The sequence below is a fragment of the Gopherus evgoodei genome, chromosome 8, assembly GCF_007399415.2.
Source record: "Gopherus evgoodei ecotype Sinaloan lineage chromosome 8, rGopEvg1_v1.p, whole genome shotgun sequence".
Taxonomy (NCBI): domain Eukaryota; kingdom Metazoa; phylum Chordata; order Testudines; family Testudinidae; genus Gopherus; species Gopherus evgoodei.
This window is the reverse complement of record NC_044329.1, coordinates 106,273,433-106,287,455: the sequence shown is the minus strand read 5'-3', so window position 1 is coordinate 106,287,455 and position 14,023 is coordinate 106,273,433. Positions and strand designations below refer to the sequence as shown.

The following is a 14,023-nucleotide window of genomic DNA, read 5'->3' as shown; positions in this document are numbered from 1 at the left end:
AGACTGTCCTACAGCCTAATATATCTCACTGTCAGGAAACTTCTCTTAATGTTTAGCCTAAACCTTCCCTTCCTTAATTTCACGCTTTACACCTATGTAAACCCCCATGTGCTACCCTAAATGATTCCTCTACATCAGTGCTCCGACCATTCATATATTGTGACCCCTCTCCCCACCCAGTTAGCATTCCATTGGCCAAGCTATAGACCTTTAGCCATCTTAATATTTTCTTGCCAATCAATCCATCCATTCTACCCATGCCCCCAACCAAACAAGTGTCCAGCCAATCTTCTTTGAACTCCTTTCACTTTCTTAACCACCTTTTGTCAATGTGGTGACCCAGAATGGAACACAGTGGATCTGATTCCTTAGTCTATGCTGGCATAAGTGAGAGGACACTCAGACCCATTATTCACGTGCAGTCCTTCAAAGATCATGCAGAAAGCAACCATGCTCCATAAAATGTCTTCCTGCATGTGATTCAAAACTGTCTGGATCTTTTTATTCTAGCCAAACTCATGTTTAATTTGCTGTCCATTACCACTGCAAGGTGTCTCTTTTAGCAGTAGGACTTTCCAGGTCTTCCCCTCCCTTTTTGTGTATTGCTACTTATTTTCATTTAAATAGTTAAAAATATAAAGACATCTACACAAGGCTCCAGACGCCCTATCACTCTATTAATATTACAACATAAACTCAGCACCAATAAACAGTTAATTAGACAGGAACTCAGCCAGCTGGTTGTCTCCAAAAAAAGTCCTTTCTGCTCCTTCATCATTCTGGGACCATACTCTCAAACCTCTCCAAAACCTGCATCAGACAGATGTCTTTTGCAGCATCACCAGAGGAACCAAATACAGAGTATTGCAGACCCACAGGGGAAGCAATTTCCATGGTACCCACTTGTCAGCAGCCTCCTTGCTTTTACAAAGGGGAACCAGTGGGAGTATGGCAGGGGGAGAAAGGCAATCCTTCAGGTAGGCAGCACATGTGGTTTCAATTATTTTCCTTTCAGTGCATAAGATTCCATGTTTCCAAACACAATCTCACTTTGCTGTTTTCTGTCTGTCTCTGAACTTGCTAAGTTGTTTTTTTAACATTTCCCCTGTTCTGAGTGATGTTTGCAAATTAGTATCACCTGTAAATTTCATTAACATGCCATTAACGCCCTCCTTTAAACCACAAGTGAAGACATCGAGTAAGATCTCACCCATGGCTGACTGATCTGTCCATCTAGGTATTTATGCCATGTTCATCAATGTAGTATCCAACCCTGATGGAATACTACTAGACTCCTCCTTGATCCATCTCACATAGAATCACAGAAATGGAGGGCTGGAAGGGCTCTCAAGATGTCTTGAGCCTCAAACCTGAAAATTGTTTTTATTTTGTTTATAACTGTCAGAAATATCCATTAACATTTTGATGAAAACTAACTCTTTTAGTGGTTTTAATTTTCATCAACATTTTCCATTGGAAGGAAAAAAAAACACATTTTCTGACCAGCTCTGTTTTCAGCTTAACTCCACAAGCTCTTCTGATCAACAAGTGATTCCTATCTTTCTGCCCCAGTGAATTTCCAAATCATATTTGAATATATGCCTTTCCTTCCCTCTTGTATCTTTTCATTTCTTTTTCCATCTGATATTATTTAACTCTGAAGTTTTATTGCTGAATAAACTCTGTGAAGCATTCAGGATAAACTTTATGTCAGAGATACTTATGGGCCATTAAGCGTTATCATATTCTATATGAAGGATTGCAGGAGTTTTGCAAACCAGGTTCAATCAGCCAAATGTTAAGACAATATAAATCTAGACCATGTCTTTGTACAGAGAATACTACCAGACAAGATTCGTTAGTCCTGCAACTAATCCTGTTAATGAAACTCACCTCATATTTTCATTGTGCACTGTTATTCCACCAGGGACAGGAAAATGCTCCTAACTGTGGCAGATTCGGAAATCTCCTGCAATATCCTTGGGAGTCCATATTGAATTATGTTTAAGTATCTTTGGAGCCCATTGTATTAAATGAATTGTTTCTGTATTCTTGTGGGCTGCGATTGAATGTAACCTCTGTGAGGGAGGGTGGAGCACGAATGTGATAGGTGCGAGACCTATGTGCCAGGCAAGAATGGGCTTTTGGAACAAAAGATATTACATTGTTTTCCTGGGAATTTCCCCGGAGAAGTGTATGTGAATTCCACACCTCTGGGCATGCAAAAATCCAGCCTTTTGAAACTATGCCTTGAGGAGTGAGCCATTGTCTGCTGGTCACCTCTTACAAGAGGCCAAGATCAAAGGGCCAAGCTGTATAAAGTAAAGACTGAATTATCCCTGGTTGTGCTGTTTCTGAATCTGAGACAGTTATGAACTTGTAACCCATGGGGAAAACTCAGCGGTGGGTTTTGAAGGACTGATACCTACCAGAGCCTGAGGCTCGAGTTGGGGTGTTTTTGGGTAAGCCTTTTAGCATGCTCATAGGTTATTTTACTGTTTTTGATATGTTTTCTTGCTGATTATTTTTTACCTTAACAATAAATGTTCTTGATTATAGAGTGGTGTACAAACACCATGGGCCATTATGTTGTTCACAGCCTCTGGAGAGCAGGGGTGGCGGAACAATTTGTATAGTGGGGATGCTGAGGGACATTGACTGTAAACCCTTTATATCAGTGGTCCCCAACCTTTTCGTCTGGCGGGCACCAGATGAGGGACCGTGGCGGCGGTGGAGCATCTGCTGAAATGCCACCGAATTTCTGTGGCGTTTCGGCGGCGACGCCTCTTGATGACGTCTCTTGTCGGTGGCAAGTGGCGTCATTGAGAGGCATTGCTGCCGCTGCCGCCGGCATCCTGGCCGGCGGCATTTCGGTGCATGCTCCACCGCCGGCCAGGACACGGGCGCATTTAGATGCCCCTGCGGTGCCATGGCGCCCACGGGCACTGCGTTGGGGACCCCTGCTGTATATGATGGAAACCACTTCCAGCCAGGGGGTGCTGCAGAAACCCTCGCATCCCTAGTTCCAGTACCTATGCTGGAGAGAAAGCAAAACACAGACTCTGGCCAGTTTAGGCCATCTAGCTTGCTGGGAAAAGTACAGTCTAGTCAGGGAGTTGTATATCCAGGAAAAACCCTAGTCAGAAGGAAGTGAGATGTGGGTCTCTGCCCAAGAGAAGTGATAGCTGAGGAGCCGGGAGCCTAGAGTGGGTGCCCTGGGTGGACCATAGAGGGGAACCCACACGTGCGATTGCTCAGAATAGTGGCACTAGCACTTATTCCTAGCAAGGGATTGTCAACAATCTTATGAAGAAATATCAGCCAAAGTTATCTCCAGGGTGCACACGGGAGGATGATAGTGCAAAGATAATGCATTTCCTTGGATTCTACTAGAGAGGAGAAGATCATTACAAAGCACTCATCTCAAAATGTGGGATTTGTCTGGGGCACAGATGCATAAAAGGGCCCTTAAAGGAAAAATTGATATCCCTGTGGAGGAAAAAGGAGCCTGGCACAAAAAGGCATCAACAGTAGCTCAAGTGGCAGCTACATTTCCAGCAATGCACCATAGCCCTGCAGCGTTGAGGTGATTATTGCCCCAGGGAGAGGAGAAGAGGCAGCGGGAAAGCTGCCAGGGGAGAAGCTGACAAGGACAATGACGTTTCTTAATGAATAAAATAACTCAACAGAAAGGTACCAGCTCTCAGAACATCGACCTGTTCTTGTTTTCACCATGGTGCATCTGATCTGGTCTGAATCATAGGTGCTGGACTAGGGTTGCTGGGGGTGCTGCCACAGCCCCTGGCTTGAAGTGGTTTCCAGAGTATACAGTGTTACAGTTTAGTTCAATGGCTAATTGTTGTCTTTCCAATAAATACGACATATTGCCTTTTCCCCTGAAGAAGATCAGCACCCCCAGTATACATATTGTTCAAGCATCCCTGGTGTGAAAAAGCAGAGTCTATGCCATCTAAACTTACAGGGAGCTACCTCCTGCCACAGTATCACACATTTGATATACATTAGCTGACACTTCAGATGCCTTCCATTGAAATGAGTACCTGTAGCTTTATAGGGAAGAAGGTAACTCACCCTCTTCACTCACCAAAATAACCTTGCTCACCTGGAGAGAGAGAGAGAGAGAGAGAGAGAGAGAGAGAGAGAGAGGTTAAAGGATCTACAGGCAGCTGCTTACTTTCCAATTGGTTGTCCAGCAGGTGTATGCTCCACTTCAAAGCCTGCTTGTCTCAGCACATCAATCACAGTATTGTTACCCAGGAAGTGACCTAAAACATGGACAGAAAAACAGCAACATCACTCAAACTGCTCCTTGGGGGTCCTCCCTCCTGTCAACCCAAGCTAGGAGGAGTAGGTTGCCAAAGACAAGGCTGGCTCCAAAGGCAAGCAGGTCAGGTCAAGCAATTGGTTGGGACCCAGATTCAACTGCTCACAGCCTGGTCCACTACTGCTCTTTGGGCAGTAGGAATGAGACTAGCCAATTCACAGCCTGATGCGCTGCCCCTTATGGGCCAGGGATTGATCGAATGGGTAGGCAACTCAAGGGCCAATTCTTCCACACTAACTTGGAGCCTGAAAGTTGTTGTGGTAGTTCTGTATAGCTGCCATTTTAAACCCAAGCTCACACTCTAGATCACTCTCTTACCTGGGTTTTACAATTGTTCCTGCAAAAGGTGAGAGAAGTATTATTAGTCACCCTAACCGTATTCAGATTAGGCTTCTATTCAGGAGTAAGACTGGGTGGAATGCAGGACTAGATGACCTCCTGAGGTCTCTTCCAAGCCTAATCTTCTATGATTCTATGACACAAATACTCTGCTAAATACCACAGTGCCATCAGGCCATGTTTCTATCCCTTGTTACTTAGTGTTCCTAACATTTGTGGAATGGGTTAGGCTTACGTGATTCTTTAGGGCATAGTTGTTTCTCTAGGATAATTGGCTAAAGTGGGGCTCAGAGTGGATATGCTGGTTCTCTGCACATGGGTGAATTTCAGCGTTGACTGCTAACCCCAAGCATTAAAAAAAATCATGAGATCAGCTTAAAAATCAGGAGATTAATAAGAATGAATTTTGGATTCTTTTCATTGGTCTGTGGGGTTCCGAGCCTTTGGGATTTGTCATAAGGGTGCCTTTACTCTATACTGCCCTGTTGGCTAAGTGTATTATGGCTGGCACCCTCGCCTTAGTTTCACTTTCCAAGGTTGGTCCTCTCAGCTTCCCAGATACAGGGCTGTGTGGGAGACGTTGCTTAGCTCTCCAGCCAAGTCACAACAAATGTAATCCCTTCTAGGGTACCAAGAGTCCAAACAGAAAAGTTCTAAGCAAACAAAAATGTTCTTCTACCCTTCAGGCCTTCTCCTCAGCCCACCCGCTGGGCCTTGTTCGCACCTCCTTTCTGAAGCACCACCCCCTCCCTCGGCTTCAGAGCCTAAGATGCTGCCTAAGCTATTTTTAGTGCCATAATGCAAGCCTGAATCAGTCAACCCAGGCTCTGAGACTTGTTGCTGTGGGAAACCACTTGCATGTAGACGCACCCTAAGGATTCAAGGGTAATTCAGTCTCCAGTCTCTTTTAAGCCTCAGTCTCCCTGCCTAAACTGCCAACAAGGATGCTAATTAGTATCAGTTGTGAGGGTGATTTGGTTATAGGGGTTTTAGTGCAACCCGCAAGCATCATAAACAGTGTTTAGCCAAAAGACATTTCTTTTAACTATTCAAATCACATTTGCAGGCCCTAACTTGTTCCAGGATTCCACTACCTCCTTTTCAGAAACATAAACATTTGATTTCCCCCCTGACTAACTTGCTTATAACTAAAGCCAAAGGAGCAGCTCCAAAAATGCATTCCACGCCCTCAGAGGAGAGAGCAATATGACATTTGTGAGCGATTAATTTGATTTGATCATAACTGGATTTTGTTAAGCAACGCCAGAGCAAACAAAGGCCCGATCCTGCAATTGGTTGAACAGAGAGCTGTAAGTGGAATTAGGAACAAAGATGTTTCCGTGTTCGTACTCCAATGTCCTAGTTTTCCTTGACATGGAATTCAAGTTGCCAACATTTTTATTGGTAGGAACAAGGGTCCTGAATCTTATTAACCTTTGACCTTTACATCATAATACCAAAAGAAACCCAATTATAGCTCTTAATTCATTTATACCTGGCAAAAAGTAGCATAATGACAACCCTAAATCCTCACCTATTCAACAGACATGACCAGAGCAGCAGCATTACCAGCTTTCCAACAATGCACTGTAAATACATTCAGGTGAGAGAGATATTTTGGTCTTCCAATCCCTTGGCTTCTCTGTTAAGACTACCAACAAGGATGCCAGCTGGGGATCTGGTTGGCTTTTGCTGAGTACTTAAGTTATTTAGGTTAAGGAAAGTATGAGATTGTGGCAGTTTTGTTCTCACTGCATTCCAAAATTGGACACACTTGTTTTCTGCCTTCTGGAATTTGTAGTGGACTGAAATACTGCAGTGTTGGGGATGACTTGAATTAATTAACAATTTTTGTCATGCAGATAACTGTCCACCAGGATGTGGACAGAGACCATTAATCATTTCACCCAACAGTTTTTGGATTCTATCAACATTTGTTCATTATTTACTTGGAAGGAGTCAAACTAGACATGTAAATGTAAAAAGGCCTGCAATCCATCACTGTGCTCTGAGCCCTCCAGTCTTCTGCCTTAATTATTCATTAGGAAAACATCTCAATGGTATCGGAAGGATGCTTAAGATTTGCCCAGAAAATGCAGGGGATAAGAGAGGTTCCTGCTAAGTGTCATAACCCAAGATTGTTCTTGAGATCAATATTTTTCAAAGCAGATAGTTCGCACTAGAGTTGGAGCCCCTTTACTCCAATGTCCAACAGACTTTCTCTCAAAGGAGCTAATTGTTCCCTGAAAGATCACTGTGGGAACAGCAGAGTTGGTTTTGAAGTGAGAAACTGGCCATACAGTATAAGAATCTAACTACAAACACCCTAATGATGCAGACTGTGTAGGGTCAGAATTTTGTCACTCTTGGGGTACCCAGGTATTTTCAAAAAGTACCTGCCTGGATGAGCAAAGTCCAGAGGGATTCAATCAATAATGCCTGCGTACCCAGCCAAGCAATAGGCCAGTTGTCTCATCTCTTCGCTCATAGCCCTAAGCCCACTGAAATCAACTGGAGTCTTTACATTGACATCAGTGGGTTTTTGGACCATGCCCTAATTTATAACTAAACTGACTCTTTTATCAGCGAAACACTGTAATAAGCAGCATAGTGAGGCACCTACTGTACAAGTCCTCTTCAATCCGACCTAAAATATTTGCCTATTTGATTTTGCCTAAATGGCAGAATCTGAAACCCTTAAACTTTTCCCAATCATGCCTCCTTCCCACTTTGCTGTGTCTTGTTTGCAATGATATTTGAATGTTGACCAGTTTTGCTTTGCTGCTCACTTTACTCCTCCTCTCTGCAATATTCATCCCCTTCCGCTTTTTTTTTTGGAATACAAGTTGCTGTGCCCAACTTCTTATCTCTCCATGAATGGATCTGAAGATATGTTCTAGCTCAACCAGAAGTCATAGGGTTGATTCAGGAAGCACTGGATGAAATTCTATGGCCTGTGTTAGGCAGGAGGTCAGACTAGATGATCACTATGGTTCCTCCTGGCCTTAAAATCTATGAAAACTGCACACACACTGTGACCTTCCTTGGCGGCTCATATGCTGAGTTTAGCTCTATCTTTGCTAACAATTCACAGCAGCAGATGTTTTTCAGTGGATCAGTTGGCCAAATGAATGCCAATTTCTCCAGCACACTCAAATGTATTTCAGTGCATTGTGAACTAATTCCCTGCACTTCCTACTTCCTGCCACTTTATCACTAAAGCTGTTAAAAAAAATAAAGATTTTAAAAAATTATTTTTTATTTTTATAATGGCTTGGGTATATTTCATTCTCTCTCCACCTACTGAAAAATAGCAATACCATTTTTGCTAAAACTTTCCAAATGGTCAGAATTGTCAGAGAAGATATCTCCCTAAAAGGTAAAAAAAAAAGGGAAAATATCTCCCTAAAAGGTAAAAACTTGAGGAAGTTATAATTATTGAAAACTTTGTGCATGTGGAAATAGACAGCTAGATTAGATAGATGGATAGTTTAGATAGATAGATTAGATAAATAGATGGATGGATGTCAGGTCTTCTGAGCTGCTACTCGCTATTTATCCTGAACCAGGATGAAAAATCCCTTTAGTATTATCCTGATTTATTGTGACAGTTGATGAGTGCTAGGGCTAAAAAGGTCAGAATACCTACTGTCCTGGGAATGCCTAGTAACTATGCAGAGAAAAGCAGCTGAAAGGCGAAATAAAAGACCTGCCACACAGAGGTTTATGGTAATTCCAATATCAGGCACAAAGATGAATACTGCAAAATCTCCACTAACAATTTAAGTTAAAATAAGTTTCATTGTTGCAAACAAACCATGGCAATAACACGCTGGGTATTATATTTCTAGGCTTAGAAGGATTTGATTTTTATCAGTAAATGTTAGTAAATATTAATTTCACTGTATACACACAGACTGACAAAAATATTTCCCTCTATAATAATCAAAATCTACAGACAGGGAAAGTAAGAAAAATGCTGCCTAAGAGCTTATCACATTTTGATATAAGGATATATACTTTGCATATTTTGACATGCAATGTTGACAACTTGTGTTTTAATGGTTATAAAGCTTTAATATTTTTTAATCTCAACGCCTACTGTCATTAAATAATTATCTGATACTCCCAACATTTCCTGAAACTGTAAACATGTAAAATAGATAAATATACAAAAAATATTTTAAGCCCATAATTTTGCACAACTGTGAAGCTTTAAGTAAATAAAAAATACAAAATAATAACCAATATTCTGTCAAAATTACCAAAAAAAAAAAAAGAATTCTCCCAAGCCTATAAATATATCTGTGTGTACGATGCCCATGACAATACAGGGCAAGACTGTTCGAATGATAAATGGGCAGTGTAATAGGTCGTGTAGAAAGTTAAAATTTGAGCCATCTCTTGAAAAACTCTGCCACTCTACATTTTTAACAGGTCCTGGATTGATGCATATTTAGAGTCAACTGCTGCTGTTTTTTGTGAACTCGATTCACCAGAAGATTAGGATGAGAGCCAGGACACGAATGGGGAGTAAAGGCAGTCCATCTGCTTCCTAAAGAAGAATGATACCAATGACTTTTGTTAGAGGGTAATTTTCAATGCTAAACATACAGTGAACTCAAAGTTTGGCCACAATTTGCTTTAATAAACTGACTACTTTGTACGAAGGATCTCTCTGTGTAACTCCCAACTAAAGTCAATAGGAGTTTTGCCATTGACTTCATTGGGGCCAGGATTTCACCCCTTTAGCTCAAGTGGTATGAGCCTGCGTTTGGGATTGGACAATCTGAATTTTTCAGTGAATCTGTTTTCACAGTGTGACGTTGCCCTCTATATGATTTTATGAAAATATGCTAATGAGTACGAATATGATTTAACTGAAATATGCTTCGTGCAAAAGGTCTCTTGTAAAGTACCATTACTAATCTTATAATCTACTGAGCATGGTCATCCTATTTGTATAAATGTACCACTCTTGTATCTGAAACTAGAAATATAGAATATAACTCTGAGGTCCTATTGTAGTTATGCAAAGTGTGGGCCATTAATGGTGGTTTGGAATCTTGATGGCTCCCATCAACCAGGACAACTGACTGTGGATGGTTCTGTTTGCTTGCAGGCCTTCCTGTGAGTCAGGCTGGGAGGAATGAAGGCTTGGAGTCTTACAGTGACATGTGATCATGTCACCTGAACTGGAATTCATCTTTAACCTGGTGCTTTTCCATTTAGAAGGAGGGGGTGGGAACCCAGAGAGAAACAAACGGTTTCTGCCTTGTGTAAAAGATATATAAGAGGTTGAAACACAACAAAGGAAGCTGCAGTTATGAGAAATCCCCTAGCTACCACCTGAGCTGGAACAAGGGCTATACCAGGGGAAAGAATTGTGCCCAGACTAGGAAGACGTCCAGTCTGTGATAGAAGCTTATTTGAAACATCTCTGAGGGTGAGATTTTATCTGTATTCAGCTTTCTTACTGTATTAAGCATAGACTTGCATGTTTTATTTTATTTTGTTTGGTAATTCACTTTGTTTTGTCATTACTTGGAACCACTTAAATCCTACTTTTTGTATTTAATAACATCACTTTTTACTTATTAATTAACCCAGAGTATGTATTAATACCTGGGGAGAGGGGCAAACAGCTGTGCATCTCTCTCTATCAGTGTTATAGAGGGCGAATAATGTATGAGTTTACCCTGTATAAGCTTTATAGAGTCTAAAAGGGATTTATTTGGGGTTTGGACGCCATTGGGAGTTGGGCATCTGAGTGTTGAAGACAGGAGCACTTCTTAAGCTGTTTTCAGTTAAGCCTGCAGCTGCTATGGGATGTGATTCAGACCTGGGTCTGGGTCTGCAGCAGGCTAGTGGGTCTAGCTCAAACCAGGAATGGCACTGAAGTCTTAAGCTGGCAGGAAAAACAGGCTCCGAGGTAGTCTCGGCACATCAGGTGGCAGTCTCCAAGGGGGTTTCTGTGATCCAACCTGTCATACACAGTGCCTAGGGCTGGTCAAAATTTTCCCATTTCACCTCGTTTTTCTGATAGAAAACTGCTGTTTTGACTAAACGGAAATTTTCAGGGCACATGTCTGCTTTCCTTAAAAAAAAAGCTGGGATTTTTCACTGGAAAACTGAAAATCAGTGCAGGGGTGGGAGGTGCGTATGTGGCAGGGCAGAGAGGGGTTGGCAGTTTTTTAACTAAAAGACAAAACAACCTTTGTTCTTAATTTTGTGCCACAAGTCCAATTTTTCCACGGAAAACAACAATGAACATTTTTCCTTTTCATTTGGGGCAAAATAGTCTGGGTGGGCCTCGGAGGGATGTTTTTCAAACACCTCTGAGAGCGAGAACCATGTAGTCCTAGATATTAAAACTCTACCTCATCATCTTAGACATGAAATGCCATCAACACTGTATCTAAGAATCAGCATCAAGCCATAGCCCTAAGAAGTTAAATAAGCCCACGAGTTCTTACAGGCAAAAATATTATCTTGTTTTGGTGACAGGAGCACGAAGAATGCTTCTAAGCAAATGTTATGTGCTTTATCTGGATTTGAAGATCTACTACAAATTACTTGGCCTGTTTGCTTCAGGATTCATTGTTCTGGGGCTTAGAGGGATAAAGTGGTACAAAGGAGCAAGAGATAATTCCCGCACAAAAGGCTTCCATGGCAGAGCCTTTGAAGTTACGCTAAGAAAGGCTTGCTAGGCCATTAGCAGACACACAGCAGAAACCTGAACTGTTTCCATGAGCGCTACAAGCAGAGCTATTTTCTGCACAATTAGTCATAAAAAGGGCCAATGTAAACTGTGTCGGGAGGTCTCAATTCTTTACATTCTCCATGCCGTGAATCAGATGTTATGTATAACGTTTTGTTGCCATTTAGCCCTCGAGCTGCTTTGCAACAAGCAGCCAGCAGTCTCTATTCCTCGTTTTCTCTGACACTGATTTTCAATGCATTTGGCACAACCCGAGTGTTTATTGTAGTTAAACTTCACAAGAACTAAGCAATCAGCTGAGATACAAAATCAAGTGCTGTATAGTCACCGTTGCAGCAAATATTTACTGGCTCCTTTACTGCTTCTCCAAACTGTGTATTTTTTGAGACAGGTCTACCTTAACATTTGCAGAGGCTGAGTGATTAGTGCATCAGGAAGATGCCATGCTATTTTAGTAAGCAGTCAACATGTATTGCCCTCTGGAATTTTTAACCTCTGCATTGTGTCAATCCACCCTCCCTCAGAGACCTCGGACACACTCTCCTGCCAGCAAACTCCATTCCTTAAAATGTTGTGCTCCTATCTTTTCATCATTATGCTCCATATTGGAGGTCTATTAATGCCCTGGAGTTGCCCCATCTGCTTAGAGGTGCTTTCATCCTTCTGAATCACTCTCTGGAAATTTCATTTTACAATTAAAGATGGCCCTGAACCCAAAACCTAGAACAACTCCTGGAATCTCCAGAACATTTCCAGAACATTGGAGCGAAATGCAGATCCAGTCTTTGCGATCGGGGCCCATGTCTATCTAAAAATTTCCTTTCCTCTTCAGCTACCTTTTGCTGCAAAGTGTTTTGTCATTGTTGTGTGAATACACGATATGTTAAAATGAAATTAATTGAATGCATTGGGCCAGGATTAATAGATTTCAGGGCTGGATGATAACTCCTTTGTGTGATGCAAAATATTGCCAATGAAATCTAAAATCTTACAGACTTCACCTTGTTTGGATCCATAACAAACTAGAAGGAAACTCAGACCAGGTTGGTCAAAAGCTTCACAGAGGCTGGTGCTTTTTAAAAAAGAAGCTAGGCCCAGTTTCAAGCAAACCAGGATGGATTTAAACTGTTTGAACTAAAGGACAACCCTGGCACAAGAACAAATGCATATACACTGGCCATAAATACACTTAAGTCAGACATTGGAGGAACGGTTCTATCTGTCAGAGTGAAGTTCTGGATCAGCCTTCCAATAGGAGTAGCAGCAGCAAACAACCTAATTAGTTTGAAGATGGAGTTTAGTAAGCTTATGAGTGAGTTTAAATGATGGAATTACCAGAGCAGCAGGAGATTGGAGTTGAGGGCCCAAGAAGTCCCTTCCAGTCCTACATCCTAAGTGCTATATCCCAGGCTCTTATGGATTTATGGTTTAATGTCAAAACCCTGCAATATTTGTGATTCCACATGGTTCCAGTGTGAAATGCAGCAGTTCTTCTCTCCTTTTGCTCTGGGATTCTGTGTTCCCAGGATTCCAAGTATCATGACAGCACTACCCCTGAACTACCAAGAGCAGACATTCCTTTTTCTAACCCAGCTTCCTCTTACATTCAGTTAAGTGTTAAGTCCAATCCAACATTAATAGAGCTGCTGGGAAAAGGCAGAAACATTTTGGCAATACATTTTCAAAATTTTATGCAATCATTTCTTTGTTCAAAATGTCAAATGTTGGGAAAAAATAGTGAAAGAACATTCAAAATAAATTCTCAAAAGTGTTTGCCAACCCACCCCCCAAAAAAGCTTTGAAAATTCTAAAAATTTCAATGCACTCCAATTAATAGTAAGCAATGTTCTTCACAACATTTTCTTTTCTTTCCTCTTTTCATTCATATTGCACGTTAATTCAGTGTTCATGACAATAATAGTGTTTGTGACAATCCGAACACTGAATTAATTCACAGTATGCTCCTCCAAACTGTCACTTTCTGTGGTGGGCATTAATCCTGACTGGGGGGCTCCTGGGCACGATCATAATAGAAAAATTGAAGAAGAAGGACATCAAGTAGCAACAAGGTTAATAGGGGCAAATGCAGTGTGAGTACCTTACTGCTGATTTTCAGCACCTCTGCCATTCCAATCTTCCCTTTCTCCACGGGCACATTCATCCACCCCCAGACAGACACAGCTACTTAATACACCCACTCTTGACCTTCACCGTCCCTTGTTGGTCTAGCCCTGCCTCTTTCCCAGATGGAGCCTGCATCCACACATGCACCCTCCCCCATGCACCCTTCCCCCATAATGAATCTCAGTCCTAAATTCTCTTTTGCTCCCTTATGCTAGGTAACAGGGGCTGGAGTGGCATAAATTGGACCCCAAAGTCCCAGTTCACACCAGGGAAGACTCCCCCAGCACATGCACTGCGGAAGACAATCTGAAGGCTGCCTTGTGCACACCCCTTCACAAACATAGCATGTGTCTAGGGCCCTACTAAATTCACGGCCATGAAAAACACATCATGGACCATGAAATCTGGTCTCCCCTCGTGAAATCTGGTCTGTTGCATGCTTTTACCCTACACTATACGGATTTAATGGGAGAGACCAGCATTCCTCAAACTGG

The 14,023-nt window shown here is 41.9% G+C and overlaps 1 protein-coding gene across 2 annotated transcripts in view; it reads right to left on the bottom strand.

Annotated features, from left to right (window-relative positions):
- The window catches only part of TRABD2B (TraB domain containing 2B), a 417,779-nt gene that overhangs the window by 60,063 nt on the left and 343,693 nt on the right, over positions 1–14,023 (bottom strand). For both annotated transcript variants that reach the window (XM_030573890.1, XM_030573891.1), the window contains exon 5: positions 4,196–4,286. In XM_030573890.1, coding sequence (XP_030429750.1) covers positions 4,196–4,286 — 91 coding nt within the window. The remainder of the gene's footprint in view (positions 1–4,195; positions 4,287–14,023) is intronic.